The sequence below is a fragment of the Suillus clintonianus genome (assembly GCF_016758775.1).
Source record: "Suillus clintonianus strain FC179 chromosome Unknown DEU56scaffold_165, whole genome shotgun sequence".
Lineage (NCBI taxonomy): Eukaryota > Fungi > Basidiomycota > Agaricomycetes > Boletales > Suillaceae > Suillus > Suillus clintonianus.
In genome coordinates, this window is record NW_024539389.1 from 46101 (window position 1) to 72637 (window position 26537).

Consider the following 26537-nt stretch of genomic DNA (forward strand, 5'->3'; position numbering starts at 1 on the left):
GAAAGAAACCCGAGTGTCAATGTATGGCATCACGTGTAGGATGAAAGATTGATGATATTTATATGTTGAATGTCAAGCATTTTCGCACACAGCGCAGCCAAATCACTAGCTCATAACACCAAAGGCTACACGACAAAGTAAGTAGACGACGAGCAGCCAGCAGTTCTCACCGCAAATCGATTTCTACCGTCTCGCCAACTTCCTCCTCACCTTCCTCAGATTCCACGAGACTTTTCCGGGTCTCTTTCTCCACTGGAGGAGGGGGAGGGACTTCCACGCTAGACGGCGCGACTACCGCCACGGGCGTCATACCGTCATCATTTGCACGGTTTGACCCTGCCTCAGACTCGGGCTTGGGAGCAGGTGGTTGCGTAGGGATAGAGGGGACGGGTGGTACTACCGGAGCTTGTGCCTGGGTTGGTGACGTCGGGAACTTGAAATTCCTATCCATCGTACCGCTGCTCTTGTGTTTCATTTCAGAAAGTGACGGCTTCGGTGGGGGGGATTGTTCCTCTTCGTCCTCCTCCTCGTTAATGGGTCGTTGTGGGGTTGCGGACGGTGGAGTTGGGCGGCGTATTGCTGGGAGGCTTTGACGCGATGCTGAGTTTTTGTGAGCTGTGCTGGAGCTGGGGAGAGAAGCCTGTGACATTGATTGGGGACGCTGAGAGTAGCTAGAAGACGTGGGTGGGGTGACGCCAAGATAGTAACCCGAGATTGGCACCATTCTGGAAAAGTAGGTAACTGTCAATGACAAACTCTATAGATAGATAAAGTTCGCATATGCGTACTTCTTTTCGCTGTGGCACGCTAAAATCCACTGCGGTTGAACCACGGGGATGCTTAACTGCAAGGCACGTTGATATTCTGCGCCTGGCGCCGCTGCGACACCACCGGCTGGTTGCGCACCCGTGGGCGTGATCGCAGGGGTAGTGCACACAAAATGCGTTGTGTCAATTTGAATTTTGTCGCTCCACTTTGCACGCATTTCCTTTAGGGCGAGTTTTGCATTTTCAAGCAACACGCTGTCTGTGACATTGGCGAAGCATACTGAGATTCCGCTTGTATCCGCAATTGTGTGCGTGCGCACGCGTATGAGGTTGGAGGGATAGGTTCCTGCGGAAGTACGGAGGAGGAGCTGGAAACTGTATTGGGTATCTACGGAGAGCCCAGAAAGCTTCGTGGAGTAGTTGGTGAGTGCACTAGGGATTGAGGCAAGGCGCTGGCCGTTCTTGTATATATCAAGCGACCGTAGTTTCGCAGTGGCAAGTTTGATGGGCGGCCATTCGAGCGTGACAGAGGTTTGGGTGACGTTGCGGACCTGCAAACCATTGGGTCAGTGAAGCGGATTACCATGTAGCGATTTAAAGATGCCACTTACCTCGAGCTGTGGATTCTCGGGCGAGTGACTTCCAAACGTCTCTAGGATATCTTCTTGAAGCGACCAGAACTCATGGTCTCGCTTCCGCTCCTGAGCAACATTCTGGTGGACCGCGATGCTGACTATGGAACCAGTCGTCGCTCCAGGAGGAAGCAGTATCGATGGAAACTCTATGAGGTGAGCTCGGTCGCCTAGGAGGATCTGCACCGCGTCACTTCATGTTTGGGTGACGTACTGAAGTTGGACTTACAGCCATGCCCGCATCTGGATTAAATGAGTTTTATGAATGCTGTTACTGACAGTCACTTACCGAGCTTTCCAACCGTAAAAGTGAAACTATCCTGCGCTCTCGTCATCGTTGCTCGCTGCGGTGAACAGTGTTGAAGCAGTTGAAACGCTGAGGTAGGACCGTCGTGGACTCGTGGCTGTGTAACATTATTTCGATTTCCTAATTGGGTGAGAACACATCGAGATATCCCTTATCTTCGCATTTTCGACTTCGTTTATCATTTAGCGACTCTAACGCTGCGGCAGGCCGCCCTCCGTGCCTGCATGTGCCTGCGCTATAATGATAAAAGCTGGGTCAAGTGGAGCCAGATCCTTCCCTGGGTCAACCTTGTCGCTGCCAGAAGTTTGCTGACCAGCACTCGGAAATTTCTGTCTCTAGCCTGAGTTCTCCAGACAGAACGCCACTATGTCGCGAACTTCTGTTTCTTCAGTGACCAAAGAACAGCCGTCGCCTGCTGCTGATCCCAACCCGCGCTCTGTATTCAGTATCGTACGACAGAAAGTGACTACGAAGCATGGCTGGTTTGGTGACTATGACTATGGATGGCTATGTCTGCCCTCTCTTCCTTCAGCTAAACAGAAACAACCGCCATTTTATGGTCTCGACGACGAGCTCCCACTCCTTCTGGCTATAGCCAGTGGATTATCGCACTCACTTGCGATGCTTGCAGGTCTCATTGTACCGCCTATCCTTCTTTCCGGTACCTTGATGCTGGACCCTGCCACGTCGTCTTACATGATGTCAGCTACACTCATCACATCCGGTACGTCTGATCACGACGAAATTACACCCATGCGGAGCTGATTTAGAAATAAGGCATTATGAGTTTAGTCCAAATGTCACGCATAAAGTTGTGGGGTGGCTATTATCTTGGTACTGGGCTTTTGTCCATGGTCGGGACGAGTTTTTCTACGATCAGTACAGCAAACGCCGTATGCGTGTCTCTATTATGTGCGTGCTACATTATTGATGTGGTGGATAAACGCAGATCATCAACGCGATGTACGCCAACGGCACGTGTCCTTCGACAACTGCTGCGGATGGCACTGTCACGCGAGGTCCATGCCCAGATGCTTACGGGATGGTGCTGGGTAAGTCAATTTTTAGTTCCCAGCGAAAGCCAATTCAGTGGTGCCAAGGGACTGCTCTTATCTGCGCATTTTTGGAGATCGGATTATCGTTCCTTCCTCCGAGGGTTTTGCGACGGATCTTTCCTCCCATGGTCACTGGTATGATCACGGCTTGACATCGTGTCCAAAAGCTCAATTATATCAGGCACATTTATCCTCATGATCGGGTCGACCCTCGTCGGGTCCGCCGGCATGTCTGATTGGGGTGGTGGTTCAAACGGGTGTCAAGCGCGCCCAACTAGCGGGATCTATCAACTATGCCCCACAGTCGGGGCTCCTCATGCTTTACCGTATGTCTGACAAATTTGAAAACAGGATATTAATCAAACTTCTATCACAGATGGGGCTCTCCTCAATTCATAGGTCTCGGGTTCCTCTCGTTCGTGAGCATAATTCTTACAGAACTCTTCGGCTCTCCGTTCCTTAAGAATGCGAGTATCATCGTTGGGCTTGCGGTGGGATGTATCGTTGCTGGCGCAGCAGGGTATATCGACGGAAGCGCCGTCGCGAGTGCACCTACAATCACATTCTTATGGTAACATATCTATGCTTGCATCTTGACACTAAGTCTCAATATCGGGCAGGGTACATCGATTCAAGATTAATGTGTACCCACCAGCTATTTTGCCCATGCTGGCAGTCTACGGTAGGCGTATCTCTCTCACTTTGGACTGGCTGGCTGGCTGAATGCAACGCCAATGCCAGTGTCCGTGGCAATGGAAGCAATTGGCGACATAACTGCATCTGCAGAAGTGTCTCGTGTCCCTGTCGAGGGAGATGACTTCGATTCAAGAATACAAGGCGGTGTTCTGGTCCGTCCTTTCGTAAACAAGCTCATCAATGACATTCTGATCATCTTGCAGAGTGATGGGATAAGTGGAATTATCTCCGCCTTGCTCACCGTCACTCCTATGTCAGTATTTGCTCAGGTTTGAAAATATCTTCTATCATCACTGTTCTTGGTCACATCTCGTGTTTGCCGTAGAATAACGGTGTCATTTCTGTCACTCGCTGTGCAAACCGCACAGCAGGAAGGTGGTGTTGTGCCTTCGTCATCATCTTCGGCGTTCTAGGAAAGATTTCAGCGCTCTTCCTCGCAAGTATGCCTCGTTTTTCGCTGGTCATCTTTCAGACACTCACCATTTGCAGTACCTAATCCCGTCTTGGGTGGCGTTACGACCTTCCTGTTCGCCAGTGTTGCCGTCTCAGGTCTTCGCGTTCTTTCCTTCGTCAAGTACACGCGGCGCGACCGATTCATCCTCGCAGCAGCACTGTCGTTCGGTGTTGGGGACCTCCTTATGCCCGGTATCTTCACTCATCTATTTGATGGTGTGAAGAACCCAAATAAAGGCCTTCAAGGGTTGTTCGAGAGCATCACGATTTTGCTAAGCACGCCCTGTCAGTCGACAAGTTTTATGTTGTCACTATCGCACGGTACTAATGGCATTGTCAATAGTCTTGATATCTGGCATTGTTGCCTTGGTGCTGAACCTAATTCTCCCACAAGATAGGTCACAGGAGGATGGAGATTTGGAGGACGTGGAGGCTGCGCAGGATTTGGAGATTCAGGTACTAGAACAGGAGGTAAAGATTTGATTTGTACAGTTCACGAACTGGAGGTCATATCATTATAAATTTACGCGAATTGATTTACTTATGGAAAACTTTCGAGTGCGCTCGTGCGAAGCGTTTTAAAATTGGACTCGGAACGACCCCGCACTTCCCGCTACTACTAGTGTACTGACGACGCTTCTGTGTTTCCTTTTAATCCCATCCAAGAACCGGCGTGCCGCAGGCACACCTTCCTGGGCTTCGGACGTTGCCCACGGTGATCTTGTCATACACCCTCTGCTCTAGCAATGAGTGATGCCACTAGGTCACCATCATTGGGGGTTCCTCATCAAACATCGACATCCCTTCATCTTCTACATGTCTACTGCATGCTACGCCGGCCAAGAATACATGCCTTCCTGTTTATCTTGGTATAGATCACCTAGATTTCCCCAATTTCAAATTGTTTCGTATTCAATTGTCGTTTCACATCTTGTGTGCTTCCAGGAAATCATACACGTGTATTGATCATTTCAGAGATGCAACACTGCCAACTCTGACGAGGAACAGACCGAGATAAGCAGGTTTCTAATCTCGTTTGGTCCATTAACTACATTTCTGAGACAGTTGGGTAGTATGTCGGGATGGCCCAATAAGTCAGCCGGGTGAACACATATCGCCACTCCTGGAAGGCTTGAATGTTATGAACACCAGCACATATGTACTACAGCATCGTCTCTCCAACGGAGATGTCAGATCCCGTTCGGTTCGGAAACGCCCGTTGCGGGTACCTTGGTAAGTGCTAGTGGGTTTAGGGTGCGGATGTGCTAAAGCCATCAAGTACTATAAGTACTACTTGAAATCTCGAATTCCTAGCTTCCTCGATAGAAAGCTACGATGTCACAATTGCAACCTTCTGTATCTTCAGTGACCACAGAACAGCCGTCACCTACGGCTGATCCCATTCCGCGCTCTATATTCAGCGACGCACGACGGAAAGTGACTACGAAGCACGGCTGGCTTGGCGACTATGACTACCGATGGCTCTGCCTGCCGTCTCTTCCCATAGGTAGACGCAAACAACCCCCATTTTATGGCATCGACGACGAGCTCCCACTTGTTCTGGCTATGGCGAGCGGGTTGCAGCACGCACTCGCAATGCTTGCCGGTCTCATTACACCGCCCATAATCTTAGCCAGTTCCTTGGTGCTGGACCCTGGCACGTCATCCTACATGATATCAGCTTCACTAATTGGATGTGGTGTGTCTGATCACAACCAACTTGCCCCATGCAGAGCTGATTTGGGGATCAGGCATTCTAAGTCTAGTTCAAATGTCCCGGATAAAGCTATGGAACAAGTATTATCTCGGCACTGGATTGTTGTCCGTTGTAGGGACGAGTTTTGCTACACTCAGTACAGCAAATGCTGTACGTTTGGTTCTACACATGTATGTTAAATTGTCGCTGATGTAGATGAACACAGATCTTCAATGCGATGTATAGCAACGGCACATGCCCTTCGACAACTAGTGCTGATGGCACTGTTACGCGAGGTCCATGCCCAGATGCTTATGGGATGCTCCTTGGTAACTTGATTTTTAATGCCTAGTGAGAGACACTGACGCTACAAAGGCACTGCCCTTATCTGCTCACTCCTGGAAATCGGGCTGTCATTTCTCTCTCCGCGAATTTTGCAACGGGTTTTTCCTCCCATGGTCACTGGTATGACTAGTAACTATGGCATGTCTTGGTGGAAGCTCACCTATCGCAGGCACTGTTATCCTCATGATTGGTGCATCCCTCGTCGGGGCTTCTGGCATTCCTAACTGGGGTGGTGGCTCGAATGGGTGTCAAGCGCGCCCAACTACCGGGATCTATCAGCTATGCCCGACAGTCGGGTCTCCCCACGCTTTACCGTATGTCTGACACATTTATAAACAGTAATGGTAAATGACATTCCTATTACAGATGGGGCTCTCCTCAGTTCATAGGTCTCGGGTTCCTCTCGTTCGTGAGCATAATCCTCACGGAGCTCTTTGGCTCTCCATTCCTCAAAAATGCGAGTATCATCGTTGGGCTTGTGGTGGGCTGTATTGTCGCTGGCGCAGCAGGGTACATCGACGGAAGTACCATCACAAGTGCACCTGCAATTACGTTTTTATGGTAACGCATTTATGGCAAGTCGAAACGAAGTCTGAACGTTGGGCAGGGTATATCGATTCAAGATCAAAGTATACCCACCAGCCATTTTGCCCATGCTGGCAGTATACGGTAAATCAATAGCTTTCATTTCGTGACAGGCTAAATGCAACACCAACGTTAAGTTTCGCTGACCATGGAAGCCATCGGTGACATAACTGCATCTGCGGAAGCGTCTCGCATCCGCGTCGAGGGACGTGATTTTGATTCAAGAATACAAGGCGGCGTTCTGGTTTGTCGTTGCATGGAAATTCCAGCGATATTCTGACCATGTTGTAGAGCGACGGGATAGGTGGATTGGTCTCTGCCTTATTTACTGTCGCTCCTCTATCGGTATTTGCTCAGGTTCGGGGTAAAATAGATGTTGCATCGTTCATGGTCTCACCATCTTGTTTGCGTAGAACAACGGTGTCATTTCTGTCACTCGCTGTGCAAACCGCACAGCAGGCAGATGGTGCTGTGCTTTCCTCATTCTCTTCGGTGTGGTCGGAAAGATTTCTGGCATCTTCCTCGCAAGTACGCCTCGTGTTTCACAGTTCCTCTTCCAGGTGTACTAACCATTTACAGTACCCAATCCTGTCTTAGGTGGTGTCACGACCTTCCTCTTCGCAAGTGTCGCTGTCTCAGGTCTCCGTGTTCTTTCCTTCGTCAAATACACGCGGCGTGCCAGATTCATCCTCGCTGGGGCGTTGTCGTTCGGCGTTGGGGACCTCCTCGTTCCCGATGTTTTTACCCACCTGTTTGATGGTGTGAGCAACCCAAACAATGGCCTCCAAGGATTATTTGAAAGCATTACTATCGTGTTGAGCACACCCTGTGAGTGGACAAGCTTTAAGCATACCTGTGGTACTCAATCCTAGACGGCAGTTTTGATATCTGGCCTTGTTGCCTTGGTGCTGAACTTGCTGCTCCCTGAGGATGGGTTACAAGAGAATGAAGGTGAGGAGGGCGCGGAGGTCGTGCAGGATTTGGAGATTCAGACATTAGACCACGAACGAAAGTTGTAATGTGTTCGGTTGCACAGCGGAAAGCAACGTCAATCTGATATACCCAAGCCCATTGTAAAACTGTTGTAGGGTCCGATCCGTAAGTGATCTGATATGCAGAAAAGATGACGTGAATGCAAGGGTATACAGTAAATCATGCAAAGGAGAGACAAAATATGCAGTTACATCAGATTCCCTTCACTTCTCCTGTGACAAACAGGACATCCGTGATGAATTCTAGCCCGCACTACCGAAGCACTATCAAAACAATGAGAAACGAGAAATATGTGGATATATGCGAACTCACAAAGCAATCTTAGCGCTTACTCCACCGGCAATAGTACTTATGCCTTCATTGGGTTCCTCGTGGCTGTAGATGTCTGCCATGCCATCTACGCAGCTGGCGTGAACTACGTGATGACACAAGAATAGCAAAAGAAGGTCTTGTGGTAATCGCTGTAGGGGTTGCGTACATAGCACACAAATCGTTTTTGCTAAGAGGCGAGTTTATCAACGACGCGAGAGTACAGCAAAAAATCTTCGCACATTTCATGAAGAACCCACTGTTCTGGCCCTTTGAGCGCGTCTTGGCAAGGTCGGAGCTGTCACCGTTGAGAATCGTCTGACATCCCTCCAGAAGGGAAATCTGAAGATGAAAGTCATGAAGAATCTTGATCAGTGCTTCCTTGAGGCCAGGAATTTCCAACCCGTTCTTGATCCGACGAATCAAACGGATGGGGTCGATTTCAGCTCCGACATTTTCCAGCAGACCACGGATGAAAGCTACAGGGAGTAAGAGCTTTGCACAAGTTGGTTCTCATCAATCGCTTACTTGGACGTGTTTCAGAATATTTGAGAAGATCTTCCCAAAGGTCGTCGTCACTTTGCTCTTTAGCGAACTCAATGGCCTAGATGTTGTGAATGTCACTCTTTGTTGACGTTCATCTGCTCAATCACGTACCATGTGAACATCGCCTAGACGCTCAATAATGAGTGTTAAGGCCTTCTTGTTGTTGCCCATGCGACCAAGTAAGAATACCATCTCGGATACAAGATCCCTGTTCTTGCACTCGTTGTACGCCTGAAGAATGTTAGATAACAATGTGACTGGCTTCGATTCGATAGATGACGGACCGCCTCAAGATTATACGAAGTGCTCGCCCGAAGATAGTCGATCAGGCGGTGTGTTGCAAATTCGGCGAACAGCGTAACCTGTAAATGCGCATCGATACAACAGGGATTCAAACTCGTATTCGCTGGTGGGGCTTACCTGAAGATCGGCGAACTCTGCCCCAAGCTGAGAGTCCTTTTTAAACAACGCATCTAGGTAAAGGAATCGATAGAAGGGGCGATCGCGGAGCTGCTGAACCACGCGAACGATCTGTTCAACTCTTGAGACAAGTTAAAAAAGATAAGATAACGTGAGCGCACAGGTATGGAATGTATATGATCCACCAGTAAAGCAATCGCTTCGCTGGTACTTGCTTCAGCTTCTGTGCCTTCTTGTTTCCGCCTCTCAAGGAGCTCTTGATCAAACTCGATCAGCAAGAGTACTTGATCCTTCACATCGGTGAAAAGATTATGCTCCCTGATGAGTTCAAATACATTCTGTCGTCTGAGGCGGAGGAAAAATGGGAGCGCTTTCCCATATTGTCGATTGGCAGTATAACTGGAACAAAGATCAGCGGTAATTAAAAACAATCGTAGGTTACACTAACAGTTCAGCTAGACATTCCATGAGAATGATACCGTCCGGTGCGGGGAGACTTCTTGAGGATGATGATGATGGCGACCGGTCAAGTTCCGCTTGCACTGCAACAATGACGGCGGATACATCATAAATAGACTTTGGCCACTCCTTGATAGTGCGCATTAAAGACTATACAAAAAAATCAGTGCTAGTTACGTCCGGGACATTCACATGATATACCTGCTTATCATGCACGAGGAAGTGTGCAAGAATCATCTCATAGACCAGGTGGCCAAGTTGAGGTGCCTCGGTAGGGACATGAGGAATGATTGCCTGCGATATAGCTAAGTGGTGTACATATGGCATCACAGACTCAACGCACCTGTAGTTGTTGACTTTGAGCAAAAACGAAAATCCAATTTTCCCAGCGTTCGACGTCTGTGTTACAGACCGTCGGGCAAATACTTGCAGCCTTAGCAAAGTTGCCTGATAATATTATAAGCGTTATCTGCAGAAACGATATCAAATGTGGTTTACCTTCAGCCACCAAGTGTCGGATATATCGTTCTCCTATAGCGATAGCATTGATCTCAGACTTATCATCATCCGCAGAACGTTCGTCCTCGTCAAGTTTCTCTACTTCTTGGAGCGCTTCGTCATACCGCTGATGATCCACGAGCCACAAGATGTGGTCCTTCCTGTCCCTTGGCCGCACGATCACAATGTCTTTGGGGCTAATAACGACGTAACATTTTCCTGTTTTCCCTGGCGAGTTCAGCCCATCGACCTCCGCCATTACATAGTCGTTGCAACTCCATGCTTGATAGTTCGTAACACCCAGCGCATCGGCCGATAGTTCTTCACCTGTGTGAGAGATTATCCGTAGTTCAGGGCGCTCAGCTGTTTTACGAGCTTGTCTTGCACGATCTTCCGTCATCTCGTCACCGTATGTATCTGGTGTTTGGTAAGCCAATACCAAAAATGATGACGGTGTTGTGGCCTGCGCAGAGGATCCGTCCTGAGATATTGGCATCGAGAGCGAGTTTGATACAATCCCCGAGATCATGCAGTCAAGCTGGAATGCGGCGGTGATCTCAACGATGAAAGGAGGTTGATTAGAGCCGCCTGATGCGGTCGGAGGGCGCTCTCGAATATGCGCGATCTTTACGTAGTCCGCCCATCCTATCAGGAGAGTTGTGTCGTCTTGCCAATGTAGCGTGCATTTGAAAAGGTCCGCACGAGGGCTATCGGTTGGGCGCTCGATGAATGTGATCCGCATTTGGGACTGGGTGTCGTAGATCTTGACGCCCTGTTCATACATAGTGTAAATATGGCTAGGGTGCATCAATGTGAACCTACCGAATCATTAGCCCATGCGATTAGGCGTTCCCGCCATCGCACATGCCACACTGGACCTTCACCGGAGTGGAGGATTGTTTCTTTGTGCCCTAGCCAACCCTTTTCTCTCAGCACCAGTGTCCCGGCCATGCCTCCGCACACGAATGACCGAGTACTTTTCTTCGCAAAATGAGGTTCTAGTGCTAAAGTCCGGATTGGTCGTTTCATGTCGAACATGTATGACTCATGGGTCGAGAGGGATTGAATAACGACCTGTCCTAATTGTAGAGTTATTAGGGTTGAGTGACGGAGCAAGAACCCACCCCTACCATCGATAGAGGCAGTCGCCACGAAGTCCGCTGTGCTGTCAAACTCTGTATCACTTACTGAAGCTTGATGGGGTTTGTACGACTTGATGCGTTTACCCGTTAAATCGATGATGTGAACAATGCCATTATGTGTTCCAAGTGCCTGGATGATTCAAGGTCACTCCTTTCCTACTCGCACTAGAGTGAAATATTTACCAGAAGGTTATTTGAGACCGCAAGAGCAGAAGCCGAGTCCTTCTTGAGAAGGTCATTAATCGCTCCGCTCATACGCTCATATTTAAGGGTTGGTTCATCCTCCTCTTCGTCTTCATAATCATCTTCGCCCTCCTCTTCTACGCTTTCGCCAGATTCCTCCTCCCCATCATCATCTTCTTCTTCCTCTCCGCTTTCAGACTCGTCCTCCGCGCTTTCAGACTCATGTGCTGCATTCTCTGGGTCCATGTATCCTGCGTCTGAGGCGTTCTTGTCGTCACCAAATGAATTCGTCCGTCGCGGTTCGGTCTTCGTATTTCCATTGGTAGAAGGATGTGCCCCATTCAATGATACGGGCATACCATCGGTATGGTAATCATCTGCGGAAGGGTTGGAGCCGTTCGGCAAGACGTCGGAAGAGAGAGTACGGGTATCCTGCCAAGGGTCAAGCTCTGGGACATCAATAGGAGCTGCGACAGCCATGAAGAACCTCCCAGCAAGTTTACAAGAACAGGGGACGATTGAAACTACCAAGGTTTGAACTACTCAGTACCTCTTCTGGCAACTGCAATAGGCTACAGACTGTTTGTACATGTTAGAATCCAAAGGTTGGTGCCAAATACTGCAAGACATTGGCTAACATCACTTGTCAAATTCCCAGAGTGCCCTCTCCCAACACGGCACGTCTTTCGACAATGCAAATGTATTTACGCATCGAATACAGTGAGGTGTGTTAAGGAGACTTGTGTTTCATTTGAGAAATGCGGAATGCTACTGCGGAACACTTCTTATGCCTAGGCCTGGTTCCAGAAAAGGGAGAAAAGCACTGGGATCCACTGCCAGTCTATAATGACGAACAGGAGGAAGATGTAATTATTGAGCCTTTCACAAGTTCCTACTCAGTCATTAACTGAGTCCACTAATGTAGTTTCTAGGCTCCATTTCCCCAGCACAGATCAATCGAATTGAAGTGGCTACTCAGTCACAGCTATGTGCTTCTACAAACAACATCCAGTAAATCACTGCATCTCTTCCTTCGGTTTCACAAACATCCTCGCGCCAAAATACTTTGTGTTGCCAGACAGGGACTCGTTTCCAACATGCTCAATAAAATCCTGGCATGAAATCTCCTGAATCGCAGAAGCCTGTGGAAGATGGAAAGAAGCATTCTTAAACACCCTACCAATGCCTTGCCAGTTCGCACACCCATCTTCGCTCTCTGAATCCTCATCCTTCATCGCCGATGACGCATAGCTATACGCAATGGCCCCCCACTCGTCACCAGTCTCACCGGCCACACCGTCCGTGAAGCGGATGACAACGGCACTCAAAGACACATCAAAGTGGGATTTGAGAGTGTTAAAAAGCGCCGAATCGTTTCCTTTGAGATATTCCTCCCTGACGCTCGCTTTGCGGTACAGATGGGCGAGCTGGAATGCGACGACTGTACTCCCTCGTTCATGCAACTCTCTGATTTCGTCCACCACCCCTTGAATCAATACGTCCGAGTCATCCACGTTCGGGCACGTCTTGAAGCGAGACGCAATCTGCTTCCGACGGTTACCAGCGCTCTGCAAACACACCCCTATATCTTTTGGAAGATATATACCGACCACTTCGACATCGAACTGCAGGACGAGTCGCACGCCTTTGGTCACAGGCATTACTTTATGCTCTGTGTCCGTATAAAATCCGACGACGACCGGACTAAGCCCCTCCTTACCCGGAAGTCGAGTAGGATGCATGTCAATGCTCGTTTCCACACCTCCACGCCTAAGCATAAGCTCTCCGCCCTCCCACTCTGTATTTAGGGCAAAGAGCACCGTTCCATGATGCGCATCGCTACGCGTCGAATCGCGATGCCAATCAAAATGACCCCCTGTGCCATAAACGGCGAGTTTGTATAGCTTGAGTCGAATTTCTTTGCCGACGAACATGGCTGGTGCGAGCTCGTACTCGATGTCAAATAGGACATCTTTGTATTTGGATGAGAAAGAGAGCGAGGCTGCGTTGAGTTCTGTTCCGTGTCTGTAGGTGGGGTCCATGACGGTTTTTTCGCCGCGACCGAATGACGAGGGAGTGGCATGTTTTTGGAATACATCGATGTCTGGATTCAGCCATGAACCGGCACGCTCTCCTTTGACATAAATGTAGTAGTCGTGCGCGTCTGGGTTGAAGGATGCGAAAGGGCTGCTGGCGAGTTTATCGAGTGCGTCACTGAGGGCGGTGCGGTATTCAATTTTGTACCCTGTGTCTGTGTAATGAATGTTTTCGAGACGCTTGCGAACGCGTCTGAAGACGGAGAGTTCGTGTTCTATAAATGGGGTGTCAGTTTTCGACATGGCTGAACCGTTGGTACTTGGGGAGGGGGGGCAATTTTACTGACACTGAAATGTTTATATGAAACAATTATATTTCACGTGCCGCGGCCCAAGTAATACTAGTAGAAGATGTTGAGGAGACGGCGTCTCTTCCCCTCCTCCATATGTATTTTATTTATAGGATTTTCATACTTTAGACATCTTTGGACCACTTGGATTCGATTCTTTTACTCAGGCTGGATAAGGAGTGGGATGACAATTATTGTCATAACGAGCCGCGGCAGTTCTTCAAGCTTCAACGAGCACGTAGGCAACGTGACCTTGAACAGCATGACGATCTACATCGTCTGAGATGCCATGTCTCTGTTTGGGTCTAGCAGCTGCGACACATGGAATGCCGGGGTACAAAAAATAGGGGGTTAACCGTAAGAGGGCTCGAAGATACCGTATGTATCGTTTCCGCAGACAATCCTATAGTCAGCGGTTCGAGTGGGCACATAGGAGAGAGGGTACGAGGGTACGAGGAGAGATTACTCTACATCTGATGCGGTGCCCAACAAGTTGGATATTAATATTAGCCTTGAAAGCCAGAGTATGTATGTTCCGTGTTTAAATTTGTGGGAGGCGTCCATGATGGTTTCTTGAGTCAAGGATAACTTGAAATCGCGATGGGGCTATGTACTATCGACAAGCCTGTCGAGTTTCGAAATGCTTTCAGACACTGATCTGAAGACCGTGAATGATGCTGGAATTGAATTTCATACTGGATTCGAGTAGAGATACAGTATATTGCCTCCTAAAGCGGCATAGCGATTATAATAAGGTCAAGATAAATACACATTGTGCACCTCCGTAGGTAGTAGCATACACTCGTCTTCGAGTCAGAACAAAAGAGGGTTATAGGATATACACGTCGAGATATAACACGATAGATCAACTGCCGTACTCGTCAGCATCGTGGTGGGGCGCACCGGAATAATACTAGCTATATGTGTCGGACTCATCCACACACACAGGATGACCCACACGCACGACTCATACACCCACCCTTCTTTTCTTTACTTCTCTCCCCCTGCCTCGTCCCCTCTCGTCCGCATCCGACTCGCTCATCCCTTTCTCCTTCTCTCTCTCCCGCTCCCGCAGCACACGCACAGAACCGCCTCTCACAACTGCCCTCGTACGCGAGACACTCCGCTCTTCCCGTGCTGCACTTCTTGTACGCGGTTTACACACGTTCTCGTCAGCAACAGTGCGGGTTTTGTGCTCGTCAGCAGGAGGGCGTTTGTGCTCGTCAACAGTTGGGCGCGTTCTTGTGCGTTCTCTAGTAGGACGCGAGAAAATATCTGCGTCGTGTTGTCGTGTATCACTCTCGGATTCGGAAACGCCGTCTACGGTGGGTGATACGACGTGGGATTGGTGAAGGTTGGATTTAGGTAGGGGCCTGATGCGTGGTTGGGTGAGCGTAACAGAGGATGTGGATGTATCAGATTTAGATAGCGGTTTGGGTGTAGGCCTAGGCGTGGATGCCTTTGAAGTGGGTTTGCGAACTAACTTCGGTGGGGAAACGTCGTTTACTTTTGCGTTTACCTTCGATTTTTCTTTCTTCTTTGTGCTGGGGCTCAGGTCACCGCTGGAGACGGATACGCTCCGCTTGCGTTTGCGGCCATGGCATCCTGTCGTAGCGCACGAGACTAGTTTGTCGTCGTGGATGGTGGAATCCGCGCGGAAACGCGCGCGTTTGGTGTCTGTCTGTAGCTGGAATGAGGATTAGAACTCTGAAGCACGAGATGAGTACTCACCGTGTGCCTTCCCTCATAGCACCACCCATCAGGGGGACCCATATCTCCTGTCCCTTCAACGCTCCCTCCACAACAACCCCACAACGTCTCATACGCCGCACGATCAACGAGGGCGCTTTCATCATCATGTGGAATGCGGCAAGACGTGTCTGTATTTGAAAGGTCAAAGAAGGAGGCATGGCAGCGCACACAATGGAGTTGTGGTGGCGGGGAGAGTGCGTTGAAGAAGTGACTTAGGGCGGTGAGTGTGCGTGGGGAGGGGGGTGCTTGTGGCAGATCGGAGGTGGGGCAGAGGTAGGCGAGGGTGTACGCGTGTAGCGTCTGCGGAGGGACGGAGCGCACGAGGTCATAGAGGGCTGTTGGATCTGTTACCTCGGAGTTGGGCTCAGACTCGGTGGTGCAGGAATTGGGTGGTGGAGTGGGTGAGAGGGCTGCTGGAGAGTCAGGGTGTGAAATTGAGGGAGAGGGTGTGTGTAGTTGGTCGTTGTGTGTTGGTGAGGAATCGGGCTTGCGAGTGAAGAGACCGAAGACCATGATGGAGAGGAACGTTGATCTGAATCTTTCTCCTGGTCAGTTGGATGGAACAAAAAAAAACTGGTAGATAATGAGAACAAAGGAAGGACGGTAGACACGATATCTAAAAGCTATGAAATTATAATCTGGAGCATGGTCATCTCCTCGAGGTCGACGCGTGCAGCACACCGCCTATATACCAAACAATGACAAATACAGATCAAAGCGTTTTCTCAACGTTTATCATCCACACGAGTTCTCTCCACGCTGTTTCTACTTGCTTGTTGCCATGATGCTGACTGGAACGTGTTTTCTTGCGGAAACAATTCACCCTCTCACTACAACACATCAGACATATCAATCCACGGTAACTTGGGAGTATATGAAATAGCTTGTCGACCGTGATCACGCTTGAAGTTATCTCGTATACTCCAAATTTGCCATGTCGCCCTTTTCTATCTCTCAATCTCAAAGTATCATCCCTTATCATCATAGACTGACACAGGACCAGTAAGATAATGATTTATCTGCTCAGCTTCCACGTTTCTGAGCACCTCCCTAAGGCTCCCTTTGCATCGGGGTATTAATATCTGAGTTTCAAATCATCGTTGACCTATAAATACCACAATGCCAACTTCCTCTCCTCCCTCCTTGTGTTTTGCCCAGATGGGCCCTTTAACGTTTTAACATCCAAGATCAGGCGGGCGAGATATCGCCACTGGAGGCGTGATCCTAATGTCATTATGGTCACCCGCCCAGTCAATATCTTGTCCGCTCATGACTCCCGCCGTCCTTATTCAGTGTTTCTCCTTCTGCACGCTCTAGAGCTATTTCTGTGCCCGCCAATGCTATTTTTCGTTCAAAAGTACACGTCTCTTGTTTTAAAGTGTTGGGTAACATGTATCTGGGCAGTCGCGTACCCCGACACTGGCACGTTGAGCTGAGTGATGTATGTATATCCTTGTACACCGAGCCCAACTTACCGAGCAAGATTTTTCCTATTCGTAGCTCCTAATTGTCTTCACATCTGGTTTGCATTTGAGCGTCTGAGGTGCCACTATATACTCTAATCATGATGGGACCTCCAACACACCAATGCAAGCTTTTTGCCTCCTCGTCGTCATGTCGTTGCCACTGTCTCATGAATATTATCGCATACAAGGTTGAATGGGCGAGAATTTTCGATGGTCTGCTGACTATGAGTGTCGTCGGGGGGTTCGTATTCGGCGGTCCTTGCGCAGGGTGTCCGAATATTCCAATATCACACAACTTGCTCAAGTGCCACTGAGGCTGTCGTTTTGGCGCTGGTGAATTGGATTTGGAAGCCGCGTCAAATGCAACCCAAACCGATTCTCAAGCGCCAGCGATGCACATGCCTCCGACGCTGATAATTTTGCTAGCAAGTACGTGCCCCAAATTGTAAATCAGCGCTCACATCATGCATCCAGGCGGTTGCGCACGCCTAAGGCTGTTGTTCTGGCGCTGGTGAGTTGGGACGGAATTTTTTCATACAGGACATCCAACCCAACACGCCAGCACCAACGATGCACGTGCCACATCGATTCCGATTCCTACGCTGATCAATTGATAATAAGTACGTGTCGGATCTCATTCTAAACCCTAATGCTCACTTAACGTATTCAGGTGGTCGCCCACGCTTCAGGTTGTCGTTCTGGCATTGGTGAATTCGACGAAGGTTTTCCGAATGTACCGGAAACCAATCCAACTCGCCACCGCTAGCGATGCACATGCTACACTATTTATGACATAGACCCGGCACTGTCCATTATTCGAGTCTCCGGTTCGTTTGCAGACCTAACAGGGCGTTCTCATTCCCCTACACCATCTTTCTTTGGACACTTGATTGTGACTCTTGTAACGCCGAGCTGTTGACGGGAATTTTACTGCTGACTTATTGCTGAGTGGCGGGTGGTGCCACTTACCTATCGTTCTGACGCTGCTGACCTGTGTCTTGCTTTCGTAGTGCACGTACGACAAACATGACTAACTCGCCAGTGCTAGCAAAGGGAATGCTATTAGTATTAAGAATGTGATAGTGTGGGTCTACTCTTTTCAGGGGTAATCAAACTTTGACTGGTCCTTACGCCTCCACAACTTCTTCCTAAAGATGTTCCCATCAGCAAGCCAGAGCAATGTTGTTTAGAACATTACAAACTTCTTTTTCGTGGGACGTGCTCTGCAAACACTTCTACGCAATACGCGTATTCAGATTGAATGACCGAGGTGAAACATCCACGATGAACGCTCAACAAAGCTCACTTGCTATTCCGAGATCTTTGCAGCACCGCATGAGGGCATTACTCCTGCAGCCTCCAGTGGCCGTAGGAATATTGGATGGATCGAGGTATCCTTGTTCACCGCGGTTAACTCACCGTCCAGTGCGGTTGTCTGCTTCAGCCTGAAGTGTGTCTTTTTTGTTCATGACTTGCTGGTCGCGCTGACAACTATTTTAGACTTCTTCCCTCTACCGGGTGGTTTATCAGCACTTGACATGTGTCTGCATTTCAGCAATATTTTCGTCTCGTGGTGACAATACCAATGATGTACCACGGCTCTCTATAATCGTCATTAAGCGCCACCGAAGCCGTAGCCAGAGACGGCTTCGTCGAGACACCATTGGGTTCTCTGCGCCGAGATCATCTCAGACGATGAAAGTGATGACGACGACGACGACGACGACGAGATAGCGGGCGATGCACCTGAGCCTTCGTTCTCCCTTGCTGCCTCAGTGATGAGATGCGAGGGCGATCTCCCGAATCATCTGGCTAAACTGCCATCTGAACTGGATGGTGTTGTGCGTGTGGTTCGCAGGGCAATGTTATCATGGTGGACAATATAGTATTTGTTACAGGACTTTTTCGTGAACTACAGGGCTAACAACAAACACTGAGCTCCAAATACGATGGAATGTCTAGCAGCGCCTGGCCACGTTGCAATTCAATACAACCCTATTACATGACCGCAGCAGCACCCTGCTTATCCACGCGGCGATTGATGCCACCGAGGAGAACCTTGATGAGCATCTCAGCATTAACTTCGCCCATATATGGAGTTGTGTCGACGATGTCCTGACAGTGTTTTTAGTAAAGAATGCCTTGATGAAAGGCTGTGGCATACCCGTATCTTATGCTTTTGGTTCAAATTATCATCCAACTCTACGAGGAACTTTGTTGCGCCCTTCGAATTCCCTATCTGAACGAACTGTATCCCCACCTACAGAAAACCTTTGTCGGAAACGAGTGTAGTAAATAAACCATGTGTAGTTACCTGTGCAAGTGGCCACTTATCGACATCAAGTCGCTTAGCAAAAGAGACGATCACACTTTCGGGATCGTCCGCTACGTGAACCAGAACAACCTGGATCAGCACAGTCAGCTATTATGTGTCGCACAGACTTACTTGGCTGCCCATCAGTGATAATGACCATGTTCACGGGCTTGATTTTCTTGCGTGCAAGATAGTCACCAGCATCCTCCTGTCTTTTAGCAACGTCCAGGTCACGGAAATAATGCCCGAGGATTGCTTCGAGGCGATGCCCAATAGGGGTGGCGCCGTTGGGCTTGAGGTTAGCGAATTTTTCATGGACAACTTTGGGGTCCTACAAAGCCTGATCAGTACCAATTCGTGACATGTAAAATGATACCCACCGTAACTTCTGTCATGCTTCCATAGTGGTTCAAGAAATAAATGTCAACACCATTGGCATCATATTGGCTTGCGACTTCAACCAGTTCGGCGAGAGCCTGTTTTGCCTGGACATGGGAATTTCAGCACCATCGACAAGGAATATAACAAGTATCACACCTCCTTCCATAGTGAGCCACGCATCGACGAGGAATCATCCATGATGATAATCGTGTCATATTGGCGGAGCGTCTCGAGCGCATCCTCCATCGATTCTGCTCGCAGAGGCTGGCGGAGGTACGCTGCTCGGGCCTCCGCTTGCGAAGCTGGTTATGAGATCGTAAATTAAAATTGGTGTGGCGACATTTTTAAGGGAATAAAATACCTTCGGTGTCATTTTCGGAGGACACGGAAGCTGGTGATGTGGCAGAGGTAGTGTATGGTGGTGGCGCTGATTGGTCGTTGCCACTGGTGTTCCCAGCGAGAGATGATTTGCTGCCCTTTACATTCTCAACACTGAAGTCCCCAAATTGGGCCCTAGCGGTAGACTGCGATCGCGACTTGGATGGTCTGTTTCCCATGATAATGGTTGGTCTTTGGAAGTGTAAGAACTGGAAGGGATCTATGAGACGAGTAGTACCGCGAGAAAATACAGTAGCAATCGATGGAGGGGAGATAGAAACTTGAAACCAAGATGAGTAAAACAACAGGGAACAACCTTGCTTCTTATATGGCGTTTTGGCTGTGGACGAATGGAAAATTTTATTGTGCACTGGACCCACTAGGCCCTGTGGGCGATGGACCGTGACAGCTTGCCGCAACTTTGGCCTGTCCAATCCAACTATATCCATTGTCTGGAATTTGTCAGACAATTATCAAGGGAGTTCGAAGCTGTATCTTGATGCCGATTTGGATGTGGATTTGGTTTTTCAAAAATGAAATCAGCTTTGGCTCAGTTCGATTCTCGACAGATTTTAAGAAGCTCGCCATCCAGTCAAAAGCGGTGTGGTGGCAAGGTGGTGGCTAATTGGCCGCTTGAGGTCTGGGATGTCCAACCACAGAAGTTGGATGTAAGAGTAGGGACATTTCTGGACATTTGGTGGTCCAAGGAAGGATTACGTATGCGCCAAATTTGGACAAATAAAACGGTCCACCTCAGGCATTACTTATCGGTAGCAATAGAGACCTTTGAGGTAGGGTTTTTATGTTGTGGGAAACTTACCTCTGAGGTGCACCCTCCCGCCGTTCTATTAATAACGTGCCTCTTACATTATATCCAGCACCCCCTGGCGTGGCACGCGTGGCGCTCGTGCCGCCTGAACCTACCCTCCATTCCTTATCGCGCACCTCCAGCACACCTCGCGTGCCTTGAGCAGGATGCTCTCTATATGCTCTTGGGGCCTTCGTGCCACAGGAATCCGCTCTCATATCTATATTTTGCCCGCTAAGTTAAGTTTGTGGTGTGCTAGTGAGTGTTAGTTTTGTGCCTCACACTCTCTCTTTCACCATGGTCTCAACCAGCGTTCCCGCTCCTACTCGTGGAGCGCAATGGGTATCCTCTGGACTAGGTCAACATTTTGTCAGCCCAAAGAAACCCAGGGACAAGAAGAAAACTCAGAAACATGTCGAGTTACCTGGCGTGCAAGCCAAACGCCGTCAACTGCAAGCTCATATGCACCAACTGATGGGACCAGAGCCCAAACAGACTGAAGTTCGCGCTGCAGTCGAAACCGTCTCTCAGGCTGATGCCTTCGCCGACATTCACATTCCTGATCCAGACTTCGAAATCTCATCAGAACCCCCCTTCGACGTACCCGCAGAAGAGTCTCAAACTAAACGTCGCATTTTGCCTGATAAGGCCACTGATTCGTTATACAGCAGCTGGCAAACACTAATACCCTCCCTCGCCGAACCTCACCTCAAATATTCTGAGCGAACGTTAGCGACAGCACTGGACATCACCCCCAATGTTATCTCGGCATGCGCCACGCTTTCGTGTCCTCAAAAGCGCACATCAATCGCGTGTCTGTTTTTCGACAGTAAGTTTTCTCATTTTCGATTCTACGCTATGTTGATGAACGAACATTTAGGATTTATGTCTATCGACGTCCTCAGTTGCAAATGTTCCACCCTCCCTCAAGTTCTACTTCACCACGGGCTGTTTCCGACTGCTCCCTCCCAGCCTCGTATGGCTGTTTCCGACTGCTCCCTCCCAGCCTCGTATGGCTGTCTCCGTCGAACTACTATCGTTCTATCGGGCACTTTTCGAACGGTCTTGTGATGCCATTAATGCCTTAGCGTCGGCTCTCAAGACCCACTACTCTCGCAGAGGTTTCGTCATGACAGACGCCCGAGTAAGCATTTCGTGATGGCGTTTGTCTGGGCTGATTTGTTGCGCAAGGGGGAAATTATACAGGATCCTTTTCGTCGAGGCCTGGGCCATGCCGTACAATGGTACGACATTCTTCAAGTCCGAATAGAACATCAAGTCGAAGAAGCCCTGCAGAATAGCCGTGACCGGGTGGCGGCCCTTCGTTCTCAAACGGAGGATCACGTCTCAACCTCGATACCTTTGTCTACCCTACGTAGAGGTCGGTGCGCACCCATACTGATTCAAAGGTGTCCAGCATGTTTCGGTGGGACGATGTTTGGGAAACCTACCGCTGAAGGAGGAGATATTCACACTGCCACAGACGGCAACTTTCACCACCGCCATCGGCGCGCAGCGGGGGATTGCCCCTGCTTTTACAATCCTACTTATTTCCTTTCGAAAGAGTACATTGATGATGTTGGGCGCCGCATCGAGGCTCAACGTAAGAGGCCTGCCAAATCACCTGTACCCCTTGTTCCCGACGAGGCTATCGACCAGTGCGAAACAGCTTACGAAGCAGCCGACGGCAAAAAACAAAAGCCGGCAATGGATAGTTTTGATGATACTGGTATCATGGCGCTCATATGTCGTCATGACATCCCTCTGTTTTTTGCTAATATTGATTCTCCAGGAGAACAGCAAAAATACTCAGTCGCGCTCCTAGAACATTTGTTCTCGTTGATCCCACCTTACGCTACGGTCGTAGCTTTGTACGACGTCGGATGTGTCCTTGCCCGATCCCTTAGCAAGGTAAGTTCACCTAGTCTACATTAAGATTTATTCGCTCATCATTTGTAGTACGACATTCTCCCTGGCAGTATCGTTTCACGTTTGCGCTTGGCAACCACTGCCATGCATGCCTATGGGCATGAGTGGGCGTGTCAGCTAGTGCACAACCCACGAATGTGCATTGGGCTCGGTCTTTCAGATGGCGAAGGGACCGAGAGGCTGTGGTCTCGCTTTGTGCGCCTAATCGGCATTGAACGGTCATCATCGGTGCGCTTCTTCATTTTCTCCACTGATTCAAGTCTTATTGCATAACGTCAGCGTCAGCGCCGTTTGTGGCTGATCGACCGTCAGGCTGCGGCTATAGGATCCGAAATGCAATCCGACTTAGGTGATTGGATACGACGACGCCTGAAGCGTGGTATTCACGACCAAGGAACTGCTGCTCAAGATGTTCTAGATCGGTGCGAACTTTCTGTCGAGGATCTGGAGTCAGAATGGTCTCAACAACGAAGCTCGCAGCTCTCTGTCCGCGCACGTAAGTGATTTTAGTTTATATTGAATACACTACCAGTTAAATTTGTTGATAGACGCCCCTGCTCGCCTTAAAAAGGAGTTAGATACTGTTTTGACCCTGCAGGCGGATCTCGATATCTCCGATACCGCACTACAATCCACCAGGCTCATGCTTGAGAAAGGAGCTGCCTCGCAAGACACTCTCGAGGCTCTCGAGAAAGGCCATGAACGCCTTATGGGGAAAGTCGAAATTTTATACGCATCCCTCAATATTCACGACCAATTTCCCGAACTCGAAGGTATCAATTTGGACTTTGTTCGGCTTCTTCTGATGGCGCGTGACTTGAAAATGAACATCCGTAAACGGGCAATCGCGAGTTTTTTTGAGTGGGATAAGTTGGACCGTGCGGTCGGTGGCGCTCAGCAGGCGTTAGGTAAATCATTCATACACGTGGTTTGTTATCGACTAATGTCATTCAGGTACCAAACTACATCAACAAACCCGAAAAGCGATTGCGAAACGCCAACCAGCCCTCTTGACTGCGCTCAGGAAGTTCAATACTTACTGTGAGCGGTTAGAAGCATTATATGACCCTTCTTGGGGTATTCCTTTACCTAGTCCTCTCCCGACCAAACTCGCAGAGCTACGCAGTGATCCCCATCTAATGGAAGACGTCTGGATTACGCCATCAACGGGACAAGTCCCTCGATGGTTAGAAGATGCTGACGTTAGAGACGGCATTCGTGCACTTCTGAAACGCGAGCGCTGCCGAGAAGAACAGAAGCGACTTGGTATCGAGGCGGATAACCTCTGCCGTTTCTTTGGGGAAGAACTTGCTGCCCTCGAGCTTGCACTCCGTACACCAGGATGTAGGTTTCTCCTCCTTATTACCATGGGAATTCGTTTTTAATCCATAGACAGGCGAACTTATATCTGTCTTGCTGAGACAGCGCCGCAACCAATTACTCAGACTTCAAACCCGCTGGGCGAACCCATTAGCCTCTGCGCTTCACTTCGCGTCTCGTGCCAAGGATGCGCTGGAGATTGCCGTCACCCTTTCAGGTAGCGCTCAAATGCCGAACATGCGTTGGCTCAGCACTACATTACTGGAAGTACCCGATCCTGAGGGAGAACTCAACGACGCAGAGTTTGCCGAGCCTCATGACCTGCCAGTAGTTGAATCTGAGCATGCGGCTCTCGCTGACATTCTTGAGGGTGATTTGGGCAGAGAGGAGGTTGGATTCGATTCGATGGATTATGTCAATGACGCTCATGCCCTCATCGTGTGGGAGGCTCCCGAGGTGAGTCAGTTCGTCTTTAGGAATCGTTTAAATGTTAATCAGTTTTTAGCCTACACTAATAGATCGCACCTACGTCCCACGTAAGGAGGAGCACACCATCGTCCCAGGCATAGTCGCCGAAAGGAATCACCCTTCACGAGAAGGATACCCTCCTCAAATCTTCGAACCGAAAGACATCGCTTTGCTCGCCTCACCAACCGCATGTCTTAACGATACTTGTATCAACGGGTGCGCCATTTTGCTGTTTTCTAAACTGAAAAGTGTCGTCACTGGCCGTTGCGCTGTGTTGACGTCCCACGACCTCCCTCGGATTCGATATAATGCATCAGATGACATTCTGTGGCGTAATGTATCATACACGCGTTACTGGGAGAAAGAATGTCTGGATTCTTCCTATCCATCGTCCCTCTAATATTAGGTCATTGGGTCTTATGCGTTATTCGCCTCTCCAGCAAAGAGTTGCACCTCTTCGATAGTCTAGCTGAGAAAAAACCTTGGAAAAATGATGTTCAAGGTAAGTATACTTATAGTCGAGGATTGTATGCCGAGGGCTCATATACTGCTAAGGACAGTCATGAAGCTGATCGCTCGTCTCCTTGCCATTGCACGTCAACTGGCGTCATCATGTCAGCAACAGAACTTGACAGGATGGACAGCGCGACCATTGAAAGTGAGTAGCGATCTCGAGTCTTTCGGTACATACATCTGAACTCTCTTTCGAGATCACGCCTGTCCAGACCAACAGCTATGACTGTGGAGTAGTGGGTATTGGCGGTCAATTGCTGCTCTCTTACGAGGACATCATGTCACAGGACTCCATGAGGATGATATGTGCCACCTTCGGCATCATCTACGAGCTCTCGTTCTTTCTATACCTGTGCTTCTAGATTATAGCTATATCATGTGTAATATATGCGCGCATACAGCTACACTGTATGGATTCTGGCCACGAATGATCAAGTCTGCCTCCCGACGATAGTTGAATATCCTCCTCGCCTGCCACTGCACATAACACTCTGCCATCACTCTGTGTCTTTCACAACCCTGCATGCGCGATACAGTACTTATTGAGCTCATTCCAGTTACTCATTAAACTTCTCTTCCGCTGCCTGAATTTCCTGCAGGATGACTTCGACATTTGCCGCTGCAAACATTTGAGCATAGCGTTCCTGGGCCTCTTTTTCCAAACGGCGCTGTCTGCCATGCATGACTGTCTGCAAGATTGCGAGTAAATCGATCCTCGTGTGGGGAGTTTGGAGGAGGAGGTGAATCGTATGGTGGTGGTTTGTCCCACTGGAGTATATCAGATTCAGTCGATCAACTCCGACCCGGAACATGTCTGATGAAACAGAAACGAGTCAGGGAGGGGAAGTGCTGCTAGTGTGATGAGAGACTGGGGAAGTGGTTTTGAATTACTGAGGGATCCAGCAGTAGTCCTCTTCCGTCCACGGAGTTTGGCATTAGCACGAGCGTTTTGAATCCGTCGAGCAGCTTTTCCCCTGTAGTTTGTTAAACAATCAGCACAAGTTGAACACAGAAAGATCAGTGGAGAGAGTCACTGTTCTGTCCTCGAGTATGCAGCCTTCTGTTTGCGCAAGGCAGCGTTTTTCTCCTCAAGTGTAAAGTATTTTGCTCTGCGACCCATCGATGTTCAGTATAGAGGACAATAAAGCAACGTGAAGTGCTTACAACATTGCACATAAATGCTACTGGTTGTAGTGCAGCATCTTCCGCTGCCCATACTCCTTGGGTTTCTTATACCGGGCTGACAGGGCACTCCATGGGAGTCATCCGAGCTCGTTTCAAACAATGTTGGAGCACTGTGAGGTGTTGTATTTGACTTTCAAATGTAGCACGAATTGTTTCTGCAATGTGATTGGTTCTAAACACACTCAGAGGCTCCCGATGTTCAGTGCTGCAGCCATCAACTCATCACCCTCAACATCACCCTCGCGAGCCTCTGACATTCCATTACAGCATTTATGTGTGGGTCAAATTTTCAATTGTTCCAATATCCTCTGGGTTGTTTTGTATGCTAAACCAAAGTAAGTAGTATGACATGTTTGAGTATTGTGATTGGTCTTAAATTTCCTACTCGCCTGCAGATCACTTGTCATGGCACTTCTGCCCCTGAGCCACTGTCTGCGTGCATCCGTTATAGCATAAGTGCGTCCCTATTTCAAATGTCTGCTGGTATTATTCTGACTTTAGTATGGCATGCATCTCAATGGAATGATTCTATGCATGCAGGAATTTAAACT

At 49.0% G+C, this 26537-nt stretch overlaps 8 protein-coding genes across 8 annotated transcripts; 3 read left to right on the plus strand and 5 right to left on the minus strand.

Annotated features, from left to right (window-relative positions):
* Window positions 1-9: 9 nt before the first annotated feature.
* Window positions 10-1792, minus strand: DEU56DRAFT_841003 (uncharacterized protein). The gene is made up of 5 exons (XM_041354974.1): window positions 1689-1792; window positions 1629-1642; window positions 1379-1579; window positions 789-1318; window positions 10-725 (listed from the first exon to the last, which is right to left on the minus strand). Exons 1-5 carry the CDS (start codon window positions 1732-1734, stop codon window positions 167-169), a joined length of 1350 nt encoding a protein of 449 aa, XP_041201628.1. The 5' UTR covers window positions 1735-1792; the 3' UTR covers window positions 10-166.
* A 73-nt stretch (window positions 1793-1865) lies between these two features.
* DEU56DRAFT_841010 (xanthine uracil permease) lies at window positions 1866-4461 on the plus strand. Its single transcript, XM_041354975.1, has 12 exons — window positions 1866-2430; window positions 2484-2599; window positions 2656-2758; window positions 2807-2896; window positions 2943-3087; window positions 3138-3332; window positions 3382-3443; window positions 3503-3609; window positions 3661-3726; window positions 3783-3897; window positions 3947-4195; window positions 4254-4461. Exons 1-12 carry the CDS (start codon window positions 2073-2075, stop codon window positions 4391-4393), a joined length of 1746 nt encoding a protein of 581 aa, XP_041201629.1. The 5' UTR covers window positions 1866-2072; the 3' UTR covers window positions 4394-4461.
* Window positions 4462-5245: 784 nt separating this feature from the next.
* Window positions 5246-7555, plus strand: DEU56DRAFT_748616 (xanthine/uracil permease; the record flags this gene model as incomplete). The annotated part of the gene is made up of 12 exons (XM_041349369.1): window positions 5246-5609; window positions 5662-5777; window positions 5833-5935; window positions 5982-6071; window positions 6121-6265; window positions 6318-6512; window positions 6559-6620; window positions 6674-6780; window positions 6828-6893; window positions 6950-7064; window positions 7116-7364; window positions 7416-7555. 12 exons carry the CDS (start codon window positions 5246-5248, stop codon window positions 7553-7555), a joined length of 1752 nt encoding a protein of 583 aa, XP_041201630.1.
* On the minus strand, window positions 7382-11332 carry DEU56DRAFT_932916 (uncharacterized protein; the record flags this gene model as incomplete). The annotated part of the gene is made up of 15 exons (XM_041358744.1): window positions 7382-7792; window positions 7842-8028; window positions 8081-8317; window positions 8367-8442; window positions 8496-8615; window positions 8669-8746; window positions 8805-8915; window positions 8966-9203; window positions 9253-9413; window positions 9465-9557; window positions 9607-9710; window positions 9762-10533; window positions 10584-10840; window positions 10892-11033; window positions 11087-11332. The coding sequence occupies 15 exons, from the start codon at window positions 11330-11332 to the stop codon at window positions 7717-7719; spliced, it is 2898 nt and encodes a 965-aa protein (XP_041201631.1). The 3' UTR covers window positions 7382-7716.
* Window positions 11333-11742: 410 nt separating this feature from the next.
* DEU56DRAFT_841032 (uncharacterized protein) lies at window positions 11743-13445 on the minus strand. Its single transcript, XM_041354976.1, has 2 exons — window positions 12012-13445; window positions 11743-11952 (listed from the first exon to the last, which is right to left on the minus strand). Exon 1 carries the CDS (start codon window positions 13423-13425, stop codon window positions 12103-12105), a length of 1323 nt encoding a protein of 440 aa, XP_041201632.1. The 5' UTR covers window positions 13426-13445; the 3' UTR covers window positions 11743-11952; window positions 12012-12102.
* Window positions 13446-14135: 690 nt separating this feature from the next.
* DEU56DRAFT_866393 (uncharacterized protein) lies at window positions 14136-15906 on the minus strand. The gene is made up of 2 exons (XM_041355394.1): window positions 15204-15906; window positions 14136-15153 (listed from the first exon to the last, which is right to left on the minus strand). Exons 1-2 carry the CDS (start codon window positions 15735-15737, stop codon window positions 14440-14442), a joined length of 1248 nt encoding a protein of 415 aa, XP_041201633.1. The 5' UTR covers window positions 15738-15906; the 3' UTR covers window positions 14136-14439.
* A 2782-nt stretch (window positions 15907-18688) lies between these two features.
* On the minus strand, window positions 18689-19942 carry DEU56DRAFT_761685 (uncharacterized protein; the record flags this gene model as incomplete). The annotated part of the gene is made up of 7 exons (XM_041350574.1): window positions 18689-18805; window positions 18855-18950; window positions 19005-19075; window positions 19137-19335; window positions 19385-19489; window positions 19542-19687; window positions 19747-19942. 7 exons carry the CDS (start codon window positions 19940-19942, stop codon window positions 18689-18691), a joined length of 930 nt encoding a protein of 309 aa, XP_041201634.1.
* Window positions 19943-20868: 926 nt separating this feature from the next.
* DEU56DRAFT_919407 (uncharacterized protein) lies at window positions 20869-25163 on the plus strand (the record flags this gene model as incomplete). Its single annotated transcript, XM_041358266.1, has 13 exons — window positions 20869-21400; window positions 21477-21715; window positions 21763-21952; window positions 21989-22482; window positions 22531-22728; window positions 22780-22996; window positions 23049-23408; window positions 23455-23844; window positions 23897-24276; window positions 24326-24504; window positions 24729-24790; window positions 24849-24946; window positions 24999-25163. 13 exons carry the CDS (start codon window positions 20869-20871, stop codon window positions 25161-25163), a joined length of 3504 nt encoding a protein of 1167 aa, XP_041201635.1.
* Window positions 25164-26537: the final 1374 nt, after the last annotated feature.